Below are 25,294 nucleotides of genomic sequence, written 5' to 3'. Positions count from 1 at the left end.
ATTTTGTTTCAAATTTTTTTTTGTTAATACTAAAAGCTATTATGACTTTTGTGTTCTAGATAAGTCCAACAGAGACTGTGGTTCAACCTTTATCAGCCCTTACATGTTCAGCAGCTCAAAAAAAGCAGCCATTTTTTTCAACCACCCGTCATGTGGTTAGAGACCACACTCTAGAATTAGACAGAGAAAGATGCTAGCGAACAGAGCACCTATAAAGATGCCCTAAATTTACGATCACCATTTACTGAATGTGTAGGTGGATTGACTGAAGGTAGCCAAATGTTGTTTTAAGAAGGAACCTCTCAAACTGCATGTAAATTTTATTCAAAGCAGCTTGTTGCCATGCTGTAGGCATGAAGAGAGATCACTACACTCAATATCCACCAGGTGGCACAATGTCCCATCACATGACAATGAAATATCACAGCACCATGACAGGGACCTGACCAGTGCTGCTCTACAGGAAACTGTGGGCCAGTTTCTAAATAGGCTGAAAGGTTGGGTGACCTTAGCTGATGGTTATCTCTAAATTGTTGGTTGGAAACTCAAAAATATTCAGGTTAAGTTACCTTAAACTATTGAATAAAGTAGATTTAATGACACTGATCAGCAGAAAAAGTCAATGTGAAAACAGATCTCTACAAAGTGAACTAAATGTGTCACAAATGTAAGACACAGACTACATGTCTGCACTAGTAGTTTGTTTTAAAAGAAGTCACATGATTACTTAAATAATGATGATGTCATCATCAGTTTCAACTTCATGACTACACTTTCAATAAAAAAACCTTTCATTGCATTCATTTGAAAGAAGAAATATTTAGCATGTCTGAGCAGTAAATAAACAGCTGATGGTTTATGACTCACTATTATAGTTGTGGTTTGCAGATATAAGTCTTTATTAATGTACTTGCCAACAATTATAACGTGTGGGCACCTGTAAGTGGAGGGCTGGTATATAAACAGTATACTAGTTACAATAGTATGATATAAATGCCTTCAGTCTCCTATGACATACTTGCAGTCTTAACATTAGGAAACACTTGAAAACATCTTCTCCTTAAAACTACATTATAGTGATGTATAGCTCACTTATTACAGGTGTATACACTGCTTAGAAATACTAGTGATGCTTTAAAGTGTTATTTGATTGGTCTTTGTGTATGTCTGTCACAGCCTCTCTAACATTATTGCAGTGAAAGACAGTGCAGTAAGAGGCAGTAAGTACACTATTGTCATATTTCCATTACTTCCTATTGTGTAGGTGGTTTCAGCTCATTGAGATGCACACCATCTTTCTTATGATTATGATTTCCATGTATACACACACACACACACACACACACACGGGTTTTATGACTGGGCTTGGTTTTATAGCAGTCCTAACTTTTTATGGGTTGTAGTATTTGTTTTTTGTGCATTTATTGGTTACACAAGGACTGCAGTAGGGACTTCAACAGTGTTGGTAAGATGATGCTGTGATTTTGGTTCTTCTGTCTTATCTGTTGTCTTTATTAATATGACATCTTTAGTTCAAAACAAAACCAAACCACAAACAGGAGTTGCACAGATAAGTTTTTATCTTTATTGAAGCATCAAGCTCGTAGCACAGATATATTTAGCACATCTTGACCATCACCAAGGAACAGCAAAAGAAAGAATTAGAACAGCAAAGTTTCTCCTTCAGTACATCCTGATACATCCTGCAACTGTATCCTCTCTCATCCAGGGGAGGCTTTTTCTTACTTTCCTTTCCTCTGAAGCCTTTTTGAGTGAAAGACTCACAAAGAAAAGGAAAGTGGGAAAAAAAAAATATATAGAGCTACATGGTTCAGTCAGCTTTGAGAACGTCATCCCTTACCTTCACAACAAACTGCTTTGAACACGAGTTTTACAGCAAAAAAAAAAACATTTGGACAAAAGGGGAAGAGAGAGAAAAAAGGAAGATTGGTCCGCAGAAAAATACAAAATATCTTTTTGTAAAAAATTCTATAACCATTCAACTGCAAAAATGCATTGAGTTCACTGTATAAAAATAAAACAAAATAGCAATGATCCACACCAACGAGGCTAAAGAACAGTTAGCATTTAACTGCTTACAGTATTTTTGAAAACAGTGCTGGTTTAAATTCCCTAAATGTGTGACTTCACAAAAAAAAAAGAAAAAAAGAAAAAAAAAAGGACCTGTAACAGTCGCTGCACACCACCTGAATCATCTGGCAGCAGTTCACATAAGAGCAGAGATTGGTCCTCAGAAAAATAATGAAACCACTCCAAAAAGCCATTAATAGACAAACTTAAAGGGAAACTATTCTAAAATGTCAACTGCACAGCTAGTTCTCACAGGAACTGTTCAAATTTATCCACTGGTCCAACTAGCAGCCGGAGCACCAAAAAAAAAAAAGAAAAAAAAAAAAAGGCGATGAGCACGCCGTTACAGGTGATGCTGCAAACATCATTTATATCTTTAAAAAAAAAAAAAAAAAAAAAGAAAAAACATGTAGCTGAAAGCAGGGTCTTCTCCGCTTCGAAAATTCAAACTGCATTCTCTGGCAGAAGAAGCATGGTGAAACGTGAAACGTGGACGCCTGACAAAGCTCTCACTGAGTCATAAATGAGAAACTTTACCTGCTTTTAGCACTTAAAAAGAACAACAAGTTAACCAACCACTTAAAAAAATCCCACCTATCCAAAACATCTGGATGTGGCAGTTTAAACTACACTTCAACTGGTATAACAAGAGGAAGGTGAAGCACACAGACCTACTGACGGGAAAAAAAAAAAAAAAAAAAAGAGGGAGGAAGAGAGACGGCGCTACATTACACTGTCAAGCAACACGGCACTAGTAGTCACATGCACCATAGTGTCACAGGATTTTTTTTTTTCTCCCCCCCTCGACAAACAAAAGGGCATTGATCTGAACACAAAGAAAAAAAAGAAAAGAAAAGAAACTGCTAAGGGAGTCACATTTTCGACCAATTCACTGCAAAAAACGTCTGGGCACAATAAATTTAATAAAATGGCAGTTTTATGCAGCGGTTAGATGTGGAATGATCCGGGATCACCCTGGCATGCTCAGACTGGTGGGCCTCTATTGTGTGCTTACATGATTTCTGTATGGGGGCGGAAAGAGACAGAGAGGATGGATATTATGTGGGAAAAAGAAAAATGCTTTGCTGGGCAAGCGCTGCACTAAGCAGAAAAAAGTGTCTGATTCATTATTCACCCCCCCACCCCACACACCTACCCCCCCTCTCCATTCAGAGAGAGCGGGGGCGCAGGCGCGGCCAGGAGGGCCACCTCTTGTCATGTCACGGTTCTGGGGCCAGCTGACGGTCTGACTCTGGCAGAAAGTGGAGGGAGGGGGGGTGTGGGGGGGTAGACCTGCTGGGGAGCTGGACAATGAGCCGGTCGGCAGAGGGCATTGTCAACTGTACGTGTGTGTGTGTGAGAGAGGGAAGAGAGGAGGGTGTGTGTGCTCTCCTGGAGTCGTACATTCAGCTCAAAACCTGGTCCAGGCTTTTCTCTAGAGACGTGTACATTCGAAAGACGAGAGGGGAGGGGGAGGGGGCGACACAGCGCTTTAGGCTGCCTGTGCTACATTCAGTTTGAACATTTTTCCATTTAAGCAATTCATGTCCAGTGTGGGGAAAAAAAAAATTTGAGTGCTGAATATGAGCGTATCCCAGAAGCTTCCTATAGATACAGCATGCTGTAAAAAAGAAAGAAAAAGAAAAAAGGAGCCTGGGTGTAGCCAAGTGCGCATGTTTGACGTCTTAAATTATTCACACGCACGTACATACAACTTTAAAAAGGCCGTCTATTTGAAGAAAAGGGGCTGTGTGTGATTGTCGAGGTGGAAAGCGCAAGTGTTGGGAGGCAGCTTTAAAGCCCAGCAAAGCAGGAAGTCTTTCAACTCCACGTTGACCAATCAGCTTCAAACCTTTTACCTGACAGTGCAACATTAAAAACAGCAAGTATGGCGTTTGTTTTTTTCCTCAGGAACGAGTCCCGACGATGTAACGACGATTAGAATGGGGCCAAAAAAAGCTTACCACGACATATACATTCAGTTATCTGATGAAATCAACTTCATTTTCGTACCATGAGTAAACAGGTTTGTGCGTTTTTTTAAAGTGCACTCCTCTATTATTGAAAAAAAAGAAAGAAAAAAGATTGTAACTGTCACGCTAGAGTAAATTTGTGAGTTGAGTTTGTAACAGGTGTGAGGGATGGGACGCTCACAAAAGAGGCAGACTGATCTGAGCATGTCAGGGCCCTGGCCTAGTGTGGGCGGAAGCCTTGTCTGTGCGGGATGAGGGGGGAGACCTGCAGGAAGGGGCCGTTGTACCGGGCGCGGGCGGGCAGCCGCCGCAGCAAAGGGAGCGTGTTTAATTCCTCTACATGCACTTCAAGATCACAGCAAGAGTGAGCTAGGATATCGAGACAGAGAAAAGAGCTTTCATGCAAGAGATCTAAGTCACAGGAACAACAATGCAAACAACTCAAACTGGAGGTTAAACTAGGGCTCGCGACCTCGCAGAGCCAGGAGAGAGGGGGCGGGGAGGAGGACGTCGAGCTCTCTACTGGGGGGTGAAGAAGACGGCCGCAGACGGGGAGCCCCGAGCAGCCGCCTTTCTTTTTACGCCTCTTCTTCATCCTCAACCCTCAGCTCTGCTGGTTCTGCTGGCGGTTCTTGGCGTAGCTTGTGAAGACAAAATTGTAATCGTTGAATTGAGCCAACTGGCGGTCGAGGCGCTTGTAGCCCTCGAGTTTCTGGGCAGAAGAAAAGACACTGCGACATTTGGAGCTCTGCAGGGTCAAAAAAAAGAAGAAAAAAAGTAGTCAGCAACACTTTAAATCAAAAATCACAGTGAATGAAAGTAGTGTTGTGTTTTCATGCATACCTGATTGACAAACAGCGTAGTCACAAATTTTCCTGGCTTGAACACATCCACCACCTTCCGGACCAGATCGTCGTACGACGTCTGGGAGAGGTTGGTTTCGAAGCTGACGTAGGAGAACTCTGGCTCTGGGGTGATGTGGATAGTCCAGTAAGTTCCCTGCGGAGACAAACAGGCAGAGCCACATTACACAAATGTTATAGAAGCTGGAGCGAGGGGACAGGGAGAGTGACAGGAATGAGAACAATGAACTCACGTCAGTCTTCATTCCATTCATTGAGTATCCACAAGGGTTGAACATTGTGGCGTCGATCACAGAACCTGGTATCAGGTCACGAATTCCACTCATCTGTGAGAGCAAACAGAAAAAAACATCATTAACTTTTCCGATGTGAAATCTATTCATGTCTAACCACAGGCCCCACTGCATTCTGAACAAAGAGAGCGTCTAATGTGAAACTGAACACTGCTAGGACTAATGAACGAGTGTTGACAGCCAGGATCTGCTTACACGAGTGACATCACTTGCAGAAACACCATCTTTCATATAGAACTGGTCCATAATGGCTGGATCGAGGTCACTCATCAGAACTTCCAGCGTCTGATCTGCGTGCTTGTTCTCCCAAAACTCTGGTAAGTCCAGGGTAAACAGGTACCTGGGGGGAGGGGGACAGTGTTAGAAGTCAGCTGGAAACAACTCTGTAGGGATAAAAACCACATGTTCAACCAGAGTAGGAAATGATGTGACATCTTACCAGCAGTCAGAGTTCAAACGTCCCATACAGTAGGCTGCACCATCTGGAGAAGAGAAGAATTATGCTGGGTCAGGTTTTCTCATGGTGAACATTTTGTATGAAACAGTATCTCAAACATGACGTACGCAGCTTGTATGGGATCACTACAGCCTCAGCCTTCACAGTCTCACACACACACACATACTGAAAGAAGGTGTGCTTCTTAAAAATTAAACATTCACAGAAGAGTTTAGTGTGCTACATACTTGGGAAAATCTGGCTGAGAAAGTCCACTTCCTCCTGGAAGTTTCGATGAGGGAACTCTTGATGGGTTGGCTTCATGAAGTTCTTGCGGGAGTAGAAGAAATTCTGAAAACACACAAAAACATCATTGATTCATGATCAGTGCTCTATAATAACATGCTGCAGAGAGAGCAGTTAAGACCTACACAGAGATAATATTTAGCTGTGATCACATGTGTACATGATACTTTTATATATTTACACATGCAAATACTGAACAGCGCCTAACCTCGATGGCATCAAATCCACAGTACTCCCTGGCGAGTTCCAGCAGAGGCACCAGTGCTTGCAGTAAGAGGGTGGTTCCGCATGTCTTCAAAATGAAACGTCTCTTGGAGACAAACATGCTACTCTCACTGTGAATGGAGAAAACAAGCAGAAAGGAAGGAGGCATAAAACATCTGTATTGGAATCATATTCATGTGTCATGTAGTATTATACAAGGTCATTAACTGGTAGTCTACTCTGCTCATACAGAGGAGACAAACAGCATCTATTCTTGGAGATCCATATCAGGCCCACTAAATTAATAGAATTATAACTGGAGTACATCTGTCCTGTCCTCGAGTGCTGACTCAGGGTTTTGGATATATTAGGACGGCATTTATAGAGTGAAGAATTAAAAAGTGGGCCGCTGTGGTCTCACTTGAGACGGTGACCGTGCTGTCAGCGTCAAAGACAAGCAGCTTACAGGTGACCGCTGTCTAATCCTGCCTGCCTTCTAAATCAGCACGGACGCACAGGAGAGAACTCACTCACCTGAGTATATAAGCTTCCTGCTTGTCAGTCTTTGTCACACTTATGATCAAACAATGCACATTCTCCAGAAGTTTGTCCCACTCAAACCTGAAAAGAAACAACAAAAAAACAGGATTAGATTGAGTGTTTGGAAGTGAGTTTCACAGGAGAGAGAAAGGCAGAGTTTGTTAAATGCAGAACGGGTGTTAAGATAAGGAAAGCACACAGTGTTCACACAGTAATGTCCTGCAGGGGAAGCCATAACAGTGAAGGAGGAACTAGGACTTTGGAAATGATGGTGCTGAATGGGAATATCAGCAAATGCTATAATTACAAAGAGGTGAAACACAGCAAATATGTGCAGTCATTTGAACTAATATTCACGATCTGAGGACAGTTGGAAGTTATAAACACAATTCTGCATTTTGAAATCACAACAAAATGAGGAAAGCTGCAGGGTAATGTGGATTTGAGCTGTGTGAACACTGCTTCTATTATTGTTCCTGGGCAGAAACACACAAACTCTGCTCAACAACAGTGAGGCTGCTTCTCCTGCTGCTGTTAGTGCTAGTGCTGCCACCACTCTCACACACCCCGCCTTCGCTCTCTTCTGCCACCTCCACCCCTCAAAAAGACAGCTGCAGTGAAATTGCAGCTGCGTCACGTTCTTATTACAACCTTGGAAGAGGCAGCCTGAGCTCATTCAGAGTGTCCAGTAGGAAGCACAGAGGCTGAGAGAGAACGAGAGAGAGGAGTGTGTTGCTCAATGGGGAATTTACCAGCAGAGCCCATGTTGTATAGTTTACCCGCCCCCCCTCCACCACCACCACCACCACCACCACCACCACCACTGTGAGAGATGGCCCAGATGGTTGCTTTTTTTCTGGGGAGTCGTCTTTACACTAGTACTGACAGTTTCAGCCAGAAAGTGAGCGTGAACTATCATTAACTCACACATGAAAACTGAAGAGAGGTGGCAGAAATTAAGGTGGTGGGGGCAAAAAAAACCCCTGCTGAATACAAAGTGATGTAGCGTATCTCGCTGCTACTTTTTTTTTTTTACCCAACCACAAACTAATCACAACTGTGTGAGGACTTCAGGTAAAAGAGTAGTCCAGGAACCATGACTCTAAACTGTGCATGCCTGAAGGGAGGGGGGGGGGGTGTGGATCACTGTTGGATGCCACACCTGCTCCATCTCTATAGCAACCTGACAAAAACACTGCGGGACACACACACACTTAGACCAGTAAAACTTACAACCACACAGCTGCCATCCTATAATCAGTTAGTTAGGGTTTACTGGTGTAATTATCAGAATATGAAGTCTTGAAGCACATTTGGAGCGTTTCTGTATTAAAATCATTGAGAAACATGAAGCTTTTTTTTTTCTTTTTTTTTTGCTTAAAACTTATTAAACGTGGATGGAACAGCTGAGAGAGAGATCCAACAGCTTCTACAGCTCACAAGCAAAGCGTGAATGAGCTGTAACATCGGTGGCTTTATCAGCGGCTGATAAGATCCATGATTGAACGGATGCTGTTCACTGCCAAAACCAATTCAGTACATGAGGTCTGGCTCAGGACAAGAAAAAAAACTAACTAACTCCCACACACAGATGATTAGCGGACAAATGTGGCCATGCTACAAAATCTTACTGGAGGGATCAATGGATGAAGGGCGTCTGGAGGCTTGACCTTTGACTCCACACACACCATTAACAAGCATCCCATCAGTGTTATTATTTCATGTTTACTTTCTGCTTCTTTGAGACAACAGAAAACCTTGACTTTTCCATCTTTTAATTGGCTTAAGCGCAATTATCAGTTCCAGCCTGACTGCAGCTAAAAACTACTCATGTTTTTCCCCCCATGTTTACGACTTCTACTGGATACGTTCATTATTATGTAATGCACAAAAGTTGGATTTCACCACCGCCTTCTACACCAAGCCCTCCACATGTATGATGCATCCAGTCCGAATTGAATCATTAGGTGCTTCACACATCATGACATCAGTGCTGTTGCAACACGCCAGCTTCCCAGCTTCATACCAGAGGGACGACGTTACCCGAGACCTGGGTGAGCTCCCGTTTCAGGGTGAAATGTACACCGAGGGCTATTTGAGGTGCCTCAACAGGATCAGATTTTCCTGAGAGAGAATGGTCTCCAGGAAAAGGAGCAGCTTAAGACTACCGGATACTACGAGGACTTCATCCTTCTATATATGAGATGGGAGACATGGCTGGAAACCTGCCATTTCACCTACTTTTGATTTATTTTTAAAAAGGAATAAAAAGGGGGGCAATAACATGAGACTGAATCATTACAGATAGATTCACAAGATGTCATAACATTCAGCTGCAGAGCCATGCTTTGAAAACATGGGGAGGTGTGATGGAACTCAAGAGGTCAGGAGAAGCTGATTGATTGAATCACTAGAAGCAGACTGTAAGCTGTTGCCCTGAGAAAGGACAGTGCATGTGTGAGAAAGTGTGTGTGAGTGGAGGGGAGGGGGGAGCTAGTAATGTGAGCGATCTCCACGTTTGTGTGAATCAGATGCCCTTGTGGGCTTATTTGGGAAACTGGCTGCCGTCCAGCCAGCCTGATCCACTGACAGTGTCCCTCTGAGCCGTTAATCTGCCCTCTGGCTGTAAATTAATGCCAGTCCTCATTCACCCGACCGGCCGCACACTTTTCTTAAACCAACCTCTGTGATCCGGTTAATGACCAGAAAACTCAAGAGAGGGGCCCTAAACTGAACCCTGGCTACGGACCACGCACCCGGTAACGCACAAACACATTGATGAGCAGGAAGAACAAAGTGTTGGGCAGCCTCAGACAGATAAACCCTGGATGGTTTAGACTCAATGGGGAGAGAAGTACATGACAGGTTTGTAAACGAGCTCTGTGTGTGTGTGTGGAGGGGAGGTGGTGGTAGTGGCGGTGGGGTTTCAAACAGCTGTTAACATAAATTATTCTGTGGACAACCCTGTGGTTACTCCACACTGACTCGCATCTCTGTAGGCATTTTATCTAGCACTACACAGTGAAACAGCTAACCTAAATAAACTACATCCACTTCATGACTGATTTTTATCATTTCTCCTCTCTGCTCGAGGCACAGTAACACATTCTGAGGCTGTGGTGTTAAGGAATGTCAACAAAAGATGGCAGTATTATGAGGGGCAAAGGTCAAGAGCCTTTAAACGAGTCACACACACGTTTCTATGAATGTCCCATCACCCAAACACTCATTTTCTCTCAAGCTGCAAGCAAGCCAACCATAGTAGGGAGAGCCTCCAGCCAATCAGGAGGACTGGGAGGAGAGTGCCTGCATGGCTGAGAACGTGACCGGAACAAGGGCAAGTGGTCTACGGGGTATGTTTTATGGCTACATAAATGTTGAGGATGCCATGCAGTAGTTGACTGCCCGAGTGAGGGCATTTGAAATATAAAAAAAAGGAGCATACTCCCCTCATCAGTCATGGGATATCATCCCGCAACACTCATTGATGAGTCACCCTCAGTCTTTATAGTCAGTTCAATTTTGAGTGGTGGCATCGGTCTTTCCTGGTTCCCCCCTAAAAAGGTTCAACCACTCCACTATGAGATGATTGCAACACACAGATACACGCCCCGACAATGATAGGATTCATGTGTGCGCTGGATTTTAAAGCCTCCGTGTCGCTGCAGCCGGAGCAGCACGCGGTGACGGCCGTCGACCACATGCTTGACATCTTCAGTGAGGCCCCCTCGTTGTTGAATGACGCAGGAAAAATAGAAAGAAAACCTCCTTTTTACCGTCAAACAAACACAATAAACGTCAGATAATCGAGTACTGTTCTACTGCGTTAAGCAAACAGCGTCCTATACATTTGCACTATGATGTAATTTAGTCAAACAGCGATGTGGGGGCCAATAAAACGCGTGCGGGGAAAAAGTGGGAATGAAGCCCGCCTGATACTGGCACCAAAGCGGGCTGAAACATAAAGACAGCCCAAACTCATTCAACTGTCGACCTCATACAATGAGCAGAGAAGACAGGACACCGGTGGATGTCTGAACATTTTCTTCTACCCAGAATTAGCTAGATCTGGTTGCCACTACATACCAAGATGGCCTTTTTTAACGCCATTACGTCATTTTTAAAATAATTAACCACAACAAATCAGGAGAAAATTTAACATCCATAACGTGTTAGTTATCATAAAATGTTTCTCGCTCAATGAATGACTCAGCTCGCAAGTGTAACAGTTGAAGGGGGAGGTGGCCATTTTCGAGGGAGCTAGCTTACTGTAGCCGACTTACTTTTCCTTCTTTACAGACTGATAATTAAACAACTCGTGTTTACCGAGTAGATCGTGTTTTTTTTACAGATATATTGTTACATATCACAGATAACATCAACCGTATGGATTACATGTTGCTGCTAAAGGACTGCCACGACACCTGACGACACACTCGCCGTCCCCCCTACCCCCCCTCCAAAAAACGGCCCAAACCTTGGGATGGTGCGGAGGTCCCCGGTTCCTTTGGTCTCATCCTGCCGGGAGAACCACACCTCCAGCAGCTTCTCCGTTCCCTCGAAGAAATGTGCACCGTTATCCTCCATCATGAGACAGCAGACACCCAACCAAAAAAAATATTAAACGTCGGTTGTAACGTTTTTCAGCTTAATTACCCTTCCTCGGTCAATTATATAATTTATTGAGGTACAGTCCTTTAAGCAATCCAGGTGTTATTATTCTTGAGTTACCGTCTTCCCTTTAGCAGAGAATACCGTTAGCGAGTGCTAGCTAATATCGCCGGCCATACTGTGTAGAGCTCAGAGTAGAGATGGCGCGGTGCTTTTATACCACACAGCAGCAACGTCACTATTACGTTTGGCCAATCCTATCGCCGGCCTACAGTTTGTGGTGTACAATTGGTCCATGGACCTGTCAAACATAGCCAAACCAGGGGTTTCCTCACGTGACGTTCGTTTTCTTCATTTATTTATATTTTTACAGACTACATGCACCATGCCAAGGCTCTATACAATAATATTCAAATGCAGTCGTCCCAAAAATACGTGTATGAGTGACATTATTATAACACAATAATTGACACTAATTTACGTGTCTATGTTCATAATTATAGCAGTTTTTCATCAGTATATCGTATAGATTGGATATTTTAGAGCTAAAAAAAACAACAACCCGTATTTGTTTTATTTTTAAATGTAAACTGATGTTTAATGTTTAAAGTTATTTACTGTAATAAAAATAACAACAACTGCAAAATCCACCAAGACCACTATATTTATGTATATTCTTACTTATTTAGGTATTACACTGTATATAAAATCAAACCTGTAACTGTAAATGACAGTATATGTCAATTATGTGATTCTCTAACATATGGTTTGTTTTCTGTTCTTATAAATTATATATGCCTGTATAGTTTGTTCCTGCACGGTAATAAATCATTTATTATTTGTACTCCATGCTGACATTAACAAATGTCAATATTTGTATAGAATACATATTTACATAGTATAGCCCAAATAGCCCAAAGCCATTTATTTTATTTGTCCTCTACCACACACATACACACACACACACACACATACACACACACATATATATATATAAAATATATCATATATTATATATATGTGTGTGTATAAGTCTTCATTTGCACTGTATTTTCAGAGAGATATTAACTTGTGTTTTTCTGTAAAGACCTAATGTAATAGTTGTATTACCTCGATAATCATTCGGTTATGTGCCATAAACATTTTAGGAATGATAAAAAAAATATTTCTTGAATATCTATGTTGACTAGAAGGTATATACCGTGTTTGTACACCATGCAATCCAAACCACCAATGTCTGCATTTTTGAAGAGCGTTCCTAAGTACGCAAAGTGCAACAAACCGCAGCGAGAAACGCGGGTTGTAGTTTCTTCACATCTCTGCCGACCAGCTGGCGAACGGTGGCGCCTGCTCAGAGAAACTACCTTACCCAGCGAACCTTGCGCGCCAATTAGAAACGTCAACGAGCCAGTGAACATTAAGCGGAGCAGACCAAAATCCCAAACAAGGAAATGGTGGGGGAATAAAACGACCAGATTATTTAATTAATGCATGTAATAATTAATATTTTATTTTATTGTAAATTAAGACGTATTTATGGGTTAAAATGGATTACGACTTCAAAACAAAGCTGGCGGCGGAGAGAGAGAGAGTAGAAGATCTGTTCGAATATGAAGGTTGCAAAGTGGGTCGAGGCACCTACGGGCACGTTTATAAAGCTAAGCGCAAAGACGGGTAAGATAACCGTGAACGTTATTGTTTCTACTGACATTAAACTGACTGCAGGATGCATTTTGTGAACACACAGCTCGGTTGACTATTTGTTAGATTTGAACCTCCCTGAAGCGATAACCCTCTGTGTCTCTGTGTTTTTGTTTTCATGTAACGCACTCACTCACTCACCAACGGTCCCCCCCCCCCCCCACACCCCTCCTCCCCTTCCTCCTCCCCCTCCTCCTCCTCCCTCTCTCCCCCACCCACTCTCACCCCCCCCCCCCAAAAAAACAACACAGTAAAAGCAGCGGTTGTGTTTATTTTGATTTTTGACATGTGCTGTCTTCATCAGCTGGGTGATGAAGACAGCTCGCTCTTCATGTATCTAAACGCGCTGGCAGCGTCATTTCACGCGGCTGTGACATTTCAGCGTTTTTCTCGTGGCCATTCTGCTCCCCTCATTTTAACACTGTGTACAGCCAAACTTTTTTTTCTTTTTTGTCAGAGCCACAGTTAAATGTAGTATGTGTATTACATAGTTGTGCTCTTTGCATAGTTGCAGGTGTGAATACAGCGTTCAGAACAACAGCAGCAGACTGCATGTTCACTCTGTCCTCAGCTACTGTGCCATCACTGTCACTATTTGTTGCTAAATTCAACTAAATTCCCAGCTGACAAAATACTTGGCGGTGCTATTTCATTTCGAGGGTGAATTATGTTGGATACTGCCATTTGTAACACTGCCAAAAGTTGAGTTAATCACTCTGATCTGACAGCTTAGGAAAAAAATGAAATGCTAGAGGTGCTTCTACCACAGGGACTTCTTTCTTTTTCTCCCTTTGGTATGATAAATCCTATCTCCTATCTCGATGCACCAATTTCACATTGTAGCCTACTGTGTTGCAATATTACACTAATTGGCTACTGGCTGCACGTGAGCAACCCACCATGATTTACTGTTTCTTTGTAATTGCTGTTATGAAATCGCAGTTGTATCATTTTGTATACCTGCTAATTTTTAACTCCTCTTTCATTATAACAAGTGAAGAGGGATCTTAGGTAGACTTTATTTTATCCATAACACTAGAAAGTTTGGAAAAATATGATGAAGTTTACCCTAGCCTAAAAAAGAATGTAACATGTATCATTCATTGGGCAGATGTGACTGCTGATGGCCAGATGTGACGGATAAAATACAGTTTCTTTGTTACTATAGTTATAAAATCATAACAATGGGATTCATAAACTTTCTAAAGCAGAACAGTCAAAACCTGTAGGAGGCTGAAAACAATGATGGTGTATGAAGATTTGCACTTAGAGTTAAAAAAGGTATATGAGGTAATATTCACATAGAATATTGTGCAAAACAACATGAAAAAGAAGAAGTGCGTCGATGGTTTAAGACGAGGAAGTGGTGTCAGGAAAGTGCAGCCATAAATGAGTCAATTGCATTTGTTATCTTTTTGGCATTTTATGGAAGGCGAGATGTATCAGATGAGTCTTCTCCCCATTCATCATTGACTCACTGAGGTGTGATAAAACTGTGTCAACACTGCCTGCGGTCTCTTATCATATTCACCTCTGCTGCGCTGGATAATAGAGATGTGATGTAAGGTGAACAGGTGAACACAGTGAGGTCGTCTCTGCAGCTTAATACCTGAGAGCTGCTTTATTGTGTTAGAGCAACCATGAGCAGTAACTTCCTCAAGGTATTTGTAGTGAGGTGTCAATGCATATATGTTTTAACAGTGCATATATGCTTACCTAAAGGCTTTCTTCAAAAATGCAAATGAACAAATATAAAGAGAAAAAGAGTGAAATGACTGGGAATATTCCTGATTTTTTGAATCATGAGCATGAATCCTTTCCTGAGTAGAGAGTAAAGCAGCTAATAGATGTTACAATCCTTTATGTTCCCACCCAGGACTCTGTAGCTCATCATGTTTTTCAGTTTATAACAGTATTAGTCCAATGCAATGATGTGTTGCCTTGTAATAACAGGCTGTCTGGGCTGATGGCCAGCACTGATACCCTCTAAAAATGCTACTGCACCTTCACACACACACACACACACACACACACACACACACACACACACACACACACACACACATACACACACACACACACACACGTTCCTTTATTATATCTAACCATTATTCAGATTCTCAGAAGTTATTTGGAGACCCGGTCAGGAAGGCAGCATTAAAAAGCAAAACATCGAAGTTTAATTCAAAGTGAATGTAAGAAAATACAAGACACATTTAAATACAGGTAAACAATATTCATAGATGGCATTTTGTCTTGCACAGGTGGAACTAGAAACATTAACAGTGGTTCAACAGGTTCTGACTCACTTCAATGGAGGGCAGAATTCATTAATGTGTGTTTACACCTGTGTTTTTCCTGCCAAGTTAAAATGTCTCTGGTGAACAAGGTTGGTTCTAGTAAGCGAGTGCAGTGTAGAATTACTGATAGAGTTGTGATTTCAGCTCCAAAATCATCCACGTAGAGATCTACTGGTTGAATGACTGTATAATGATGATAGATGGTACTTGTCATATATAAGCATGTAAGCAGTGGGCAGGTGAAGTCATGTAAAGCACTAACCCAGTTTCATTTTGAATGTAGACATGATCATTTTTAAGTTTTAAATGATTTCAGTTAAATACACACTTGCACTGCAGTGTGTAGTAATGTGTTTGATTGAAGAGAGTAGTAGGTGGAGGTAGGTGAAGCCCTGGGGAGGAAATGCATCACATATTCCCTGTGTGAACATCACCTGTGAAGCTTATTTAAGTGAAAGCCACAGGAAGTAATTCACTTTCAGTCTACAGTGCAAATAAAAAAAAAAAAATCCCATCTAAAAATGAAACATCCTAATTTTCTACCTGAACAATCTAAGCTACCACACTCTTTTAGATATTTGCCGGCTGGTAGGATAGTGTTTATCCCGACTGGCAGAAAAGATACATTCTCATTTTTCCATTTGTTTAGTTGTTTAGTTGTTTGAAAGACACACTAACAAGTTATCATTTTTGTACAATGTAATGTAAAGTGTTGGAAATGAAGTAAATATGATGCAAATGCAATCTTGTGTCTTGATGAGTAGTTAATACATCAAATCATAGTTTTGAATATGAATGATTTGCAATATGTAAGCTGCAGAATGATCAAACTATAATCAGTCTACTATGATATTTCTGTCGTCCATGACTTGATTGACATTAGCAGTGCTGCTTGCCTCCGGAGGTGTTTTTTAAAGCATAAGTTTAAGGAGCCGGCACACCATCACCATCACTGAGCAATGTGCGGTCAATGCATCCGCAGACCGTAATGTTCCAAATTTTGAGACTGCATGCCGACCACAGTGAAGTCATTGCATTGAGGGTCACAGTGGCACCACCCGCCCGACTAACCAGAAAAAGAGGGTCCTGACCACCCAAGAGGACTCTCATCTGTCGGGTGTGTGGATGACCATCAGCTGTAGAGTTTGTGATGATCAGATCTGTTGGAGACTGTGGAAGAAGCAGCAGAGGCAGTGTGAGAGAATGTCAGTCTTGTTATTCAGTGACTTCACCCATTTATTGCCAAAGTAAAGTTAAAGTTCACGCTGCCAGATGAAACATTATTCCAAGCATTAGTTTAAGAGAGTCATATACTGTCAGATCCACAGTGGCATGGAAGCGGTTTAGGAGTGACAAGTTATTTCCTGTCCGTTGTATGTTGTCTTTTGCGATGTGGAACATTTTATAGTTTATTAGTAGAGCAACAGAAAATAAATAGCTTGTATGATAGAGCTGATATTTGAGGAAAGGTTTAAAACTACAAGTGCAGATCTATATCACATATATAATATCATTCTCTGTGTTTTTGTCATTATTTTGCCTTTTTTTTAATACTAGAGTGTCTGATCAACCTTTCTTTGGAATTTGACTAAAATTCATATTAGGAAATTAAATTTACAGACCAGAAGATGAAATGTTAAGAGCCTGTTTTGAGTGTGTGGCTCAATTAATATTAGATCTGTGTGCCTGAGAGCTCCAGTTAATCCATGACCATCTCCAATGCAAATTAGGCTCAAGTGGGTTTGATCTTAGCACCACGAGGACCTGTTTGATCTGTGCGGGCTGCTCGTTGAATGAAGTCGTCATTGGATGCCGTCTACAGACTGAGTTTACGTTTTAATCCTCGCACTGTTTTTAAACTAGGATCCTCAAGAGCTTTCCTATCTTTCCTCTCAGCTCTGGCTGGGTTCCGTTTTGCCGGAACAATGCTCATCTCAAATAATCAATATTTGTCTGCTGAACGTGCTCGACCCTGCAGTCTCACGTTTCACTTATTAACCCCGTTTTCAAGCACAAATGTGATTTTCAAGAAGGGAAATGGCTATCAGGCCAATGCCAAAAAGGAAAATGACCATAGCCAAGAGCTACAGCCAAGCCGGTGTGTAGTTTGAATCCTGGGCATCTGTGTTTGCATCAAGGGTGAGATTCATGCTGGGCAGTGATCCAGGCTGGAGGGAAAGGCCACAACAGAGCACTCCTGCAGGGAATGGATGGCTCCTTGCTTGCCAAAGATTACCTCCAGGATTCCTCTGTGACAGTGGAACCCTATCGTGACCCCTCCTGCTTTAAAAAATCAATACCCCAAAAGGCCAAAGAAGGGTCAGAGTACTTGAGGTAGATTTTTTTTGAAAAGGCTGGATTAAAGTGATTACAGCTGTAATTTGTAATGTAATTCCCATTTTCTCTTTTTTTCACAGGAAAGATGAAAAGGAGTATGCACTGAAACAAATAGAAGGCACTGGAATATCGATGTCTGCCTGCAGGGAAATCGCTGTAAGTTTTTTGTTTGTGTTTGTTCATGTTTGTTCCAGCCACCTCAGACAACATATGATAATGTAGGATTTGTACTGTGAGCACATTCACCTTTAAACTACTTTCAGTGATGTTAATTTAGGTAAATGAATTAGAAGAGAAACTAGAACTAACCAGAAGAACATTAAATTCACCTCTCACTTGTGTAGTAAGTGGGCTTCTCTGTATTATTATCTTTTAATGTGACTGGTGGACCTTGGTATTTCTTTGTGTTTAATTGCTCGGTAATGTTTAAAAGGAGTCTTAAAAGCCTTTCTCTCTATTGACTGTCTATCCACGCTGGACATGTAGATTAAGATGCAGTTTGTTATAATTGAAGTCAGCATTAAGCCCGTGAATACACAGGAGAAGCAACTATAGCTTAACACTTAATTATCCTCTAAATATACTGCTTAGCATTCAAAATTCTCTTCTCAAACAGAAGGTTTTATCACCTTTGAAACACGTACAGGGCATTCAGCATGTATGAAACATGTATACAGGAAGTGGTGACATAGTGGCACGTGGCAGCCAAGCCCCCCAGGAAATGTGGCGTGCTTTGATTGCAGCCAGTTTAAAATATGCCCTTTCTCAATACACCAAGTACACCATGTTGAGACTTGTGTACTTGTTAGGATTCAAGGAGCTTTATTTGTCCCATACACACAAAGTAAAGCCTGCAGTGAACTGAAGGGATGTGCTTAGCTTCAACACACCTACCTGACTGTACTGTGACTAAATCATGTCTGTGATGTAGCTTAATAAAATAAACCAAAATGTAATATATGCTGATCTGTTCATTTGAACCCTTACATATTGCTCATATTCTGATTCATAATTAGTCTCTATACCAATTCACATTCATACATTCCCCATCAGTTATTAATAAAAATCCTTCTATTTGATTCATGTTGTAGAAAAAAGACATTCACAATCACTATTTTATGGTCCAGAAGAACATTTTATAGAATATTATGAATACAACAACATGTTTGAATGCTGACATGTCAAACTTGTACATTTGCATTTATATAAGAATGTATCAGCTGCACAAAAATAAAAAAGATGACGCATTTTATTTCCATTGTTGTATACTTTGGATCACATTGGGAAAAATCCAGCTAAAAGCAATGTGTATCTTGAACAGTATGTAAGGGTTAATATATTTATATGCATGTAAATGTGGTGATATCTGTCTATATAGAGCAACAGAAAAGCATGAAGCTTCACTTTAGATTCAGACAAACTAACATGGCAGCTATAAGAGAGCATTTATCTTCCAGGAGGAATTACATCATGTACCGAAATACTACGGAGACTTTAGAGCCAGCAGTGAATCACCAAAGAGCTGCACAGATCAGTTCATAAGATCATGTTCTCTCAGGGTGATGATGACAGACGAAGACTGTTGATGATCAACTCAGGCGTCGGGCTGCTAATAGCTGAGATGACGCTGATCTCACCCGGCCAGCAGCAGAGCAAATTTTGAAACAGCATTAAATGGTACAACTCAATAAAGTGACACATTAACAGTACTAGAGTGAAAATTACAATAGTGTAATCTCTGCCAATTTCAGCCAACCGATGGTGTAGCTTCTTAACTCGGTCAGTGATTTACTCAGTCTTGGACATTGGTGTTTGTAGGGCTTGGCCCCGTTGTTACGGCCCAGCAAATGCTGAAAGGAGCCGGTGTGAGCCTGTTGGTTAAGGCAGTGGCGCCTTTCCAGATGACATCACACTGCATCGTGCCAATAGTTCAAATGGTTCATCTTTTTCTACAGGACAACTCAGAGTTATTTTGCCAACAGCTTCTGAGTCAACACCCTCTTAATTAATATGGATGAAAATGAGGTCAACATGTAAATGGTCCACAAAGAAAATTTGAAACTCTTGATTTAATTATGTTCTTATAAACTATTTTTAAAAGTTTAAGAGCTAAGAAATTGATGTATGAAATTGTGGGGAAATTCCCATTATAATTTATTTCATAAAGCCCAAGGTCTTCAGTTTGCTTTCACAACCAGCAGTCCAAAACCTAGATATATTGAATTAAGAATGATATAAAGCAGAGATACACAGGAAATGCTCAAAATCAACATATGATTTTTTTATTTTCAGTCTATTGAGTAATGATTTCAGCTCTGACCAACACAATAATCAGAGGTCAAGTGTTGTTTTTATTATTAACAAGCTCGGTGGTGCAGGCTCTCTTTTTTCACGAGGCTTCCAAGAATTACTCGGGGTTGGGACGGAAGTATTTGTGGTGGTGGGGGGGTGGTGCTGCCTGAAGGCGTGTCAGCATGCCACTCAGCCAGTCCTCTCACAGGCTGCAGATAGTGAGAGAATGTGGCCCCTCTGACAGGCTGGTGGGGTATTGCATAAGAGGCTCTGGTTTCTAGTATTAGATGCTTACCTGGAGGGAGGCTACATGCTCCATGTCAGTGACACTGTTCAAACAATTACAGTAAGACTAACCGGTTTTAGTGGAAGTTATAGGAACACCTGCATGAACTTAAGCTGTACATTAACATTCACATTTCTATTTGTGCACTCGGCAACTGAATATTTCCTCTTTTTGAAACAATAAACTACATTTTGCAAATTAATCTGAAGAAATGGTTCTCCAGTGTGTGTGTGTGTGTGTGTGTGTGTGTGTGTGTGTAGGGGGAAGGTCCCTTGTTTGCTTGAAATGGTTGAAAAACGGTTTAAAGAATAACTGGCAGGAATATAAAGACTATGTGGTTTGTAGTTTATGAGGTAAGGGAGGCAAAAACACTAGTATAGCCATTCGACTGCCTGACTCACCAGCATACAGACGATCAGTAAAGAAATAGGGCAAAGGTCAGACACACAGTGCAGCTACTGAGGAGCACTCACAACTGGCTAATCATACATCAGCCAACATGTGGCGGGCACAGCTGTCACCTCTCAGTGTTCAATAAATATTTTACTAAGAGATCTAGTATGTGAGCGAGTTCTGGTAATTGCTGTGTAGTTGTTAGTGTTTGACTGAAACAGTATCAGATCAGATTTGTGTTGTGATGGTGAATCATTTCATTGTAAAAAATAGTACAATAGATACAGCAAAGAGTGACTCACACAAGATTCCAGCCTCAACTCTAACCTACTTTACTCTACTCCACCCTACTCCACCCTAGTCTACTCTACTCTACTCTTCTCTACCCTACCCTACCCTACTCTACTCTACTATACTATACTATACTATACTATACTATACTATACTATACCCTACTCTACTCTACTCTACTCTACTCTACTCTACTCTACTCTTCTCTACCCTACTCTACTCTACTTTACTCTACCCTACCCTACTCTACTCTACTCTTCTCTACCCTACTCTACTCTACTCTACCCTACCCTACTCTACTCTACTCTTCTCTACCCTACTCTACTCTACTTTACTCTACCCTACCCTACTCTACTTTACTCTACCCTACCCTACTCTACTCTACTCTTCTCTACCCTACTCTACTCTACTCTACCCTACCCTACTCTACTCTACTCTGCCCTACTCTACTCTACTCTACCCTACTCTATTCTACTCTACCCTACTCTACTCTACTCTACTCTACCCTACTCTACCCTACCCTACTCTACTCTACTCTACTCTGCCCTACTCTATTCTACCTTACTCTACTGTGCCCTACTCTACTCTACTCTACCGTACCCTACTCTACTCTACTCTGCTCTGCTCTACTCTGCTCTACTCTACTCTACTCTACCCTACTCTACTCTACTCTACTCTACTGTACCCTACTCTACCCTACTCTACTCTACTCTACTCTACTCTACTCTACCCTACTCTACTCTACTCTACTCTACTCTACTCTACTCTACTCTACTCTGCCCTACTCTATTCTACCTTACTCTACTCTACTCTGCCCTACTCTACTCTACTCTACTCTACTCTACTGTACCCTACTCTACTCTACTCTACCCTACTCTACTCTACCCTATCCTACTCTACTCTACCCTATCCTACTCTACTGTACCCTACTCTACCCTACTCTACTCTACCCTACTCTACCCTACCCTACTCTACCCTACCCTACTCTACTCTACTCTACTCTACTCTACTCTACTCTACTCTATTCTACCTTACTCTACTCTACTCTACTCTACTCTACTCTACTCTACTCTACTCTACTCTACTCTACTCTACCCTGCCCTACTCTACCCTACCCTACTCTACTCTACTCTACTCTACTCTACTCTACTCTACTCTACCCTACTCTGCCCTACTCTATTCTACCTTACTCTACTCTGCCCTACTCTACTCTACTCTACCGTACCCTACTCTACTCTACTCTGCTCTGCTCTACTCTGCTCTACTCTACTCTACCCTACCCTACCCTACTCTACCTTACTCTACTCTACCCTACTCTACTCTACTCTACCCTACCCTACCCTACCCTACTATACTCTACACTCTACTCTACTCTACTCTGCTCTACTCTACTCTACTCTATTCCATCCTACTCTACCCTACTCTACTCTACCCTACCCTACCCTACTATACTACTCTGCTCTACTCTACTCTACTCTACTCTACTCTACTCTACCCTACCCTACCCTACTCTACCCTACTCTACTCTACTCTACTCTACTCTACTCTGCCCTACTCTACTCTACCTTACTCTACTCTACTCTACTCTACTCTACTCTACTCTACCTTACTCTACTCTACTCTACTCTACCCTACCCTACTCTACTCTACTCTGCCCTACTCTACTCTACCTTACTCTACTCTACTCTACTCTGCTCTAATCTACTCTACTCTACCCTACTCTGCTCTGCTCTGCTGTACTCTACTCTACTCTAATCTACCCATGTGTACAGTAACCTGAATGAGATATTTTCACAGGCCTGTCATTACAAAGAAAATCTTTCGAAGGTTTCATGATTTATCAGTTTGATGAATCCATCTTTCAAACTTGTGACTTTCGAGTGTCTACATGTCTAACCCTGCATGCTGTCAGTCATTTATTTTCAGTAAGAAAAACAACTTCCACATACTTTGGAAACATTGTCTAGCAAGATCAACCACTGCAGCAGACACAATGCCTACATTTGGTTTCTCCTAGTTCCTTTCTTTGTGCATGTTGCCTGTTTGTTTTCACCGCCACATTATTGGCTTTACAACATAATCTAAAAGGTAAACACATAAATAATCAGACAGGTTTTAAACTCTGCAGTTTATGGACAAAGACAAACAATCCAGTTATTACTCAGCCTCACCCATGTAAACACCCAGTAGGTGTTGCAAAAAATCTGCAGGGCTCACTGTGTTTCTCACAACAGTTTTACATTGCTGTGAGCAATTATCACAGACATTTCAGGTGCATTTACTTATATTCACTTTTGTTGTCACTTTCATGGAAGTCAAAGATAATTAGTTCAAAGCTTCTGAGTGTAGGATTTGAATATGTTTGGCTTTGGCTCCCCGGCAGTGTAATATCCCTGAATAGGGGCGGGCAATATGACTAAAATCTGATATCCTGATACAGGTCGTTTCATTTCCCAATAACAACACCTATCCACCTATCTTAATACAATGAATATATAAAAGGTGGTCCATGTTTTTGATGACATACTCAGTTAAGTCAGCTCACACATTTTTAAAACCAGTAAGATATCATTGTAGATAATATATATTGTACACACCTATCCCTGAGTCATGTGGCGATCACAAGGTAGACAGCAGAAATACAGCATTTTTTGTCATATAACCAACTATGAGTGTGTGCTTGTACCTATGTAATTTGGCTACTACAGCATTTTTTTGCTGATGACCCTGTGGTGTTTGGCCAGAACTCTTTGCATCAGGACCCCCACTGTGTCCACATTGTAGCCTCAGTTAGATAAAAGAGTGGGCTGGGTGTGTGTCTGAATATTACATTACAGTACGTGTTTTGAAGTAAAATGCTTCAGTGGTAATGGCAGCTTGTTTATTTCTGCCTTCAACCGATGGTCTTTAGAATTCAGTAGCTGTTTTGTCACACTACCCCAGGATCTTGCAGGGTCTTTGTCCATCTTGTTGCACTGGACAGTCACCTCTAATATAATTTATTCTATCATCACTGTCATATCTTCTTGCCTGCCATTGACTGCTTTTCTTTAGTAAGATGTTCAACTTCATGTTAAACCAGTTCTTTATTTCTCTGAGATGATGCAGCATTAAGAGCTGTGATATTTTCTAAAGTTTTTCTCTAATAATGCCATTGATTCATGTACAGGTTTTAGCTCATCTATATTATTCTCAAAGTGTTTTTAATGCATTTAGTCATAGTAGCTCTCGATGGCATAACATATCTGGGTTTGAGGTGCCGAACAAGCTCTTTCAATCCCTTGCCCTCTCTAACATGGCTTGTCAGCATATCACTGTTGATATGCTACCAATCCATGTGATATATGATTAATAATTCATCATTAATCATGATCACCGGCATGCATCACACTTTCTTCCCCTGGCTAGCAGTGTGGTAAAGGTGACCTTGCTTGTAAGATGACTCCCACCAATACCCCAGTGGTATTTGGCAACTTGACATATTCTACTTCTGCAGTAGAGACATTGGAGGATACTTTAGAATTGTACAGTTTCCAGTATTGATGAATTTATTGATGAATTTAAAAGTGTAATCTTATCACATTGGTTTAATTTGCAAAGTGTTTGCAGTTCTGAAGCTGTGGCTCCTTATTTCCTGTTATCATGTTATTTCCTGTTTGATTGTACAAGGCCTGTTCCTCTTTTTTCTATTCTCTTCTCTGTCTGTCAACCAGTGTTGGGGGTAACGCGTTAGTTAGAGTAACTATTACTTTTTTGATGTTACGAGTAATATAACACGTTAGGTTATCCGTTATATTTTAACCAACTACTCCTGTGGCTTGAAGAAAATCTGCCACAAATTTGCACGATTACTATGTTTTTTGGCAGTCAGGCAGGCAACTAGCTACGTGCTCCGGTTATATCACTGCATGTGTACGGCAGCTTGGCAAGCAAGATGGGACAGCATTCATTTTGGTGAAATAGTCACATTATTTCAATTTTATGGGAGGAAATAAGCACAAAATCATTACAGCGACATGTAGGTTGTGTCCGGGTAACAAGAGCCTGTTGCCCTGGTGCAGTGACATAGAGATGTGTTTGAAAAGTCTATAGCCTATGTAGTTTTATAACTTTTATAACTTGTAGGTATATGTTTTAGAAGCCACTTTAATACAACAAAGAGCTGTAAATGGGACATTGTGTCTAGATTTACAGATTATGGGCCAGACTTGGCTGTGTGATGATGGTACAGTCATTATATCTAAAGGTCTGGACTAAAACAACATGAGGGATCAAAAAGGGGTTTTTATTTTCAGTAATGCTACAGTACTCTAACGAGTTACTTTTCTCAGAAGGTAATGCTGTAATGTAACTGGTTACTTTTTAATGGAAGTAACT

General features: G+C 41.3%; 2 protein-coding genes across 4 annotated transcripts in view; one reads left to right on the top strand and one right to left on the bottom strand.

Annotated features, from left to right (window-relative positions):
• Window positions 1-1,567: 1,567 nt before the first annotated feature.
• amd1 (adenosylmethionine decarboxylase 1) lies at window positions 1,568-11,485 on the bottom strand. Its single transcript, XM_053336949.1, has 9 exons — window positions 11,184-11,485; window positions 6,701-6,787; window positions 6,171-6,297; window positions 5,905-6,007; window positions 5,660-5,702; window positions 5,416-5,560; window positions 5,161-5,253; window positions 4,908-5,063; window positions 1,568-4,812 (listed from the first exon to the last, which is right to left on the bottom strand). Exons 1-9 carry the CDS (start codon window positions 11,294-11,296, stop codon window positions 4,669-4,671), a joined length of 1,011 nt encoding a protein of 336 aa, XP_053192924.1. The 5' UTR covers window positions 11,297-11,485; the 3' UTR covers window positions 1,568-4,668.
• Window positions 11,486-12,755: 1,270 nt separating this feature from the next.
• Window positions 12,756-25,294, top strand: part of cdk19 (cyclin-dependent kinase 19) — a 62,194-nt gene continuing 49,655 nt past the window's right edge. For 2 of the 3 annotated variants that reach the window (XM_053337041.1, XM_053337040.1), the window contains exons 1-2: window positions 12,756-12,991; window positions 17,736-17,811. In XM_053337041.1, coding sequence (XP_053193016.1) covers window positions 12,864-12,991; window positions 17,736-17,811 — 204 coding nt within the window. In that variant the 5' untranslated portion in view covers window positions 12,756-12,863. Of the gene's footprint in view, window positions 12,992-16,467; window positions 16,541-17,735; window positions 17,812-25,294 lie in introns of those variants that run through there. The other variant, XM_053337042.1, reaches the window with a different exon arrangement.

Source organism: Scomber japonicus, chromosome 17, assembly GCF_027409825.1.
Source record: "Scomber japonicus isolate fScoJap1 chromosome 17, fScoJap1.pri, whole genome shotgun sequence".
Classification (NCBI taxonomy): domain Eukaryota; kingdom Metazoa; phylum Chordata; class Actinopteri; order Scombriformes; family Scombridae; genus Scomber; species Scomber japonicus.
Note: the sequence above shows the minus strand (reverse complement) of the source record. Positions and strands in the feature narration are given on the sequence as shown.

What these genes read in the sequence shown, in the direction of transcription:
- amd1 (XM_053336949.1), bottom strand. Translation starts at nt 11,296, where the DNA reads ATGATGGAGGATAACGGTGCACATTTCTTCGAGGGAACGGAGAAGCTG. An exon ending in GACCTCCGCACCATCCCAAG is followed by an intron (nt 6,788 to 11,183) that starts GTTTGGGCCGTT and finishes GTTTCTTTTCAG; the next exon opens with GTTTGAGTGGGACAAACTTC. An exon ending in CTGCAAGTGATGTCACTCGT is followed by an intron (nt 5,254 to 5,415) that starts GTAAGCAGATCC and finishes TTGCTCTCACAG; the next exon opens with ATGAGTGGAATTCGTGACCT.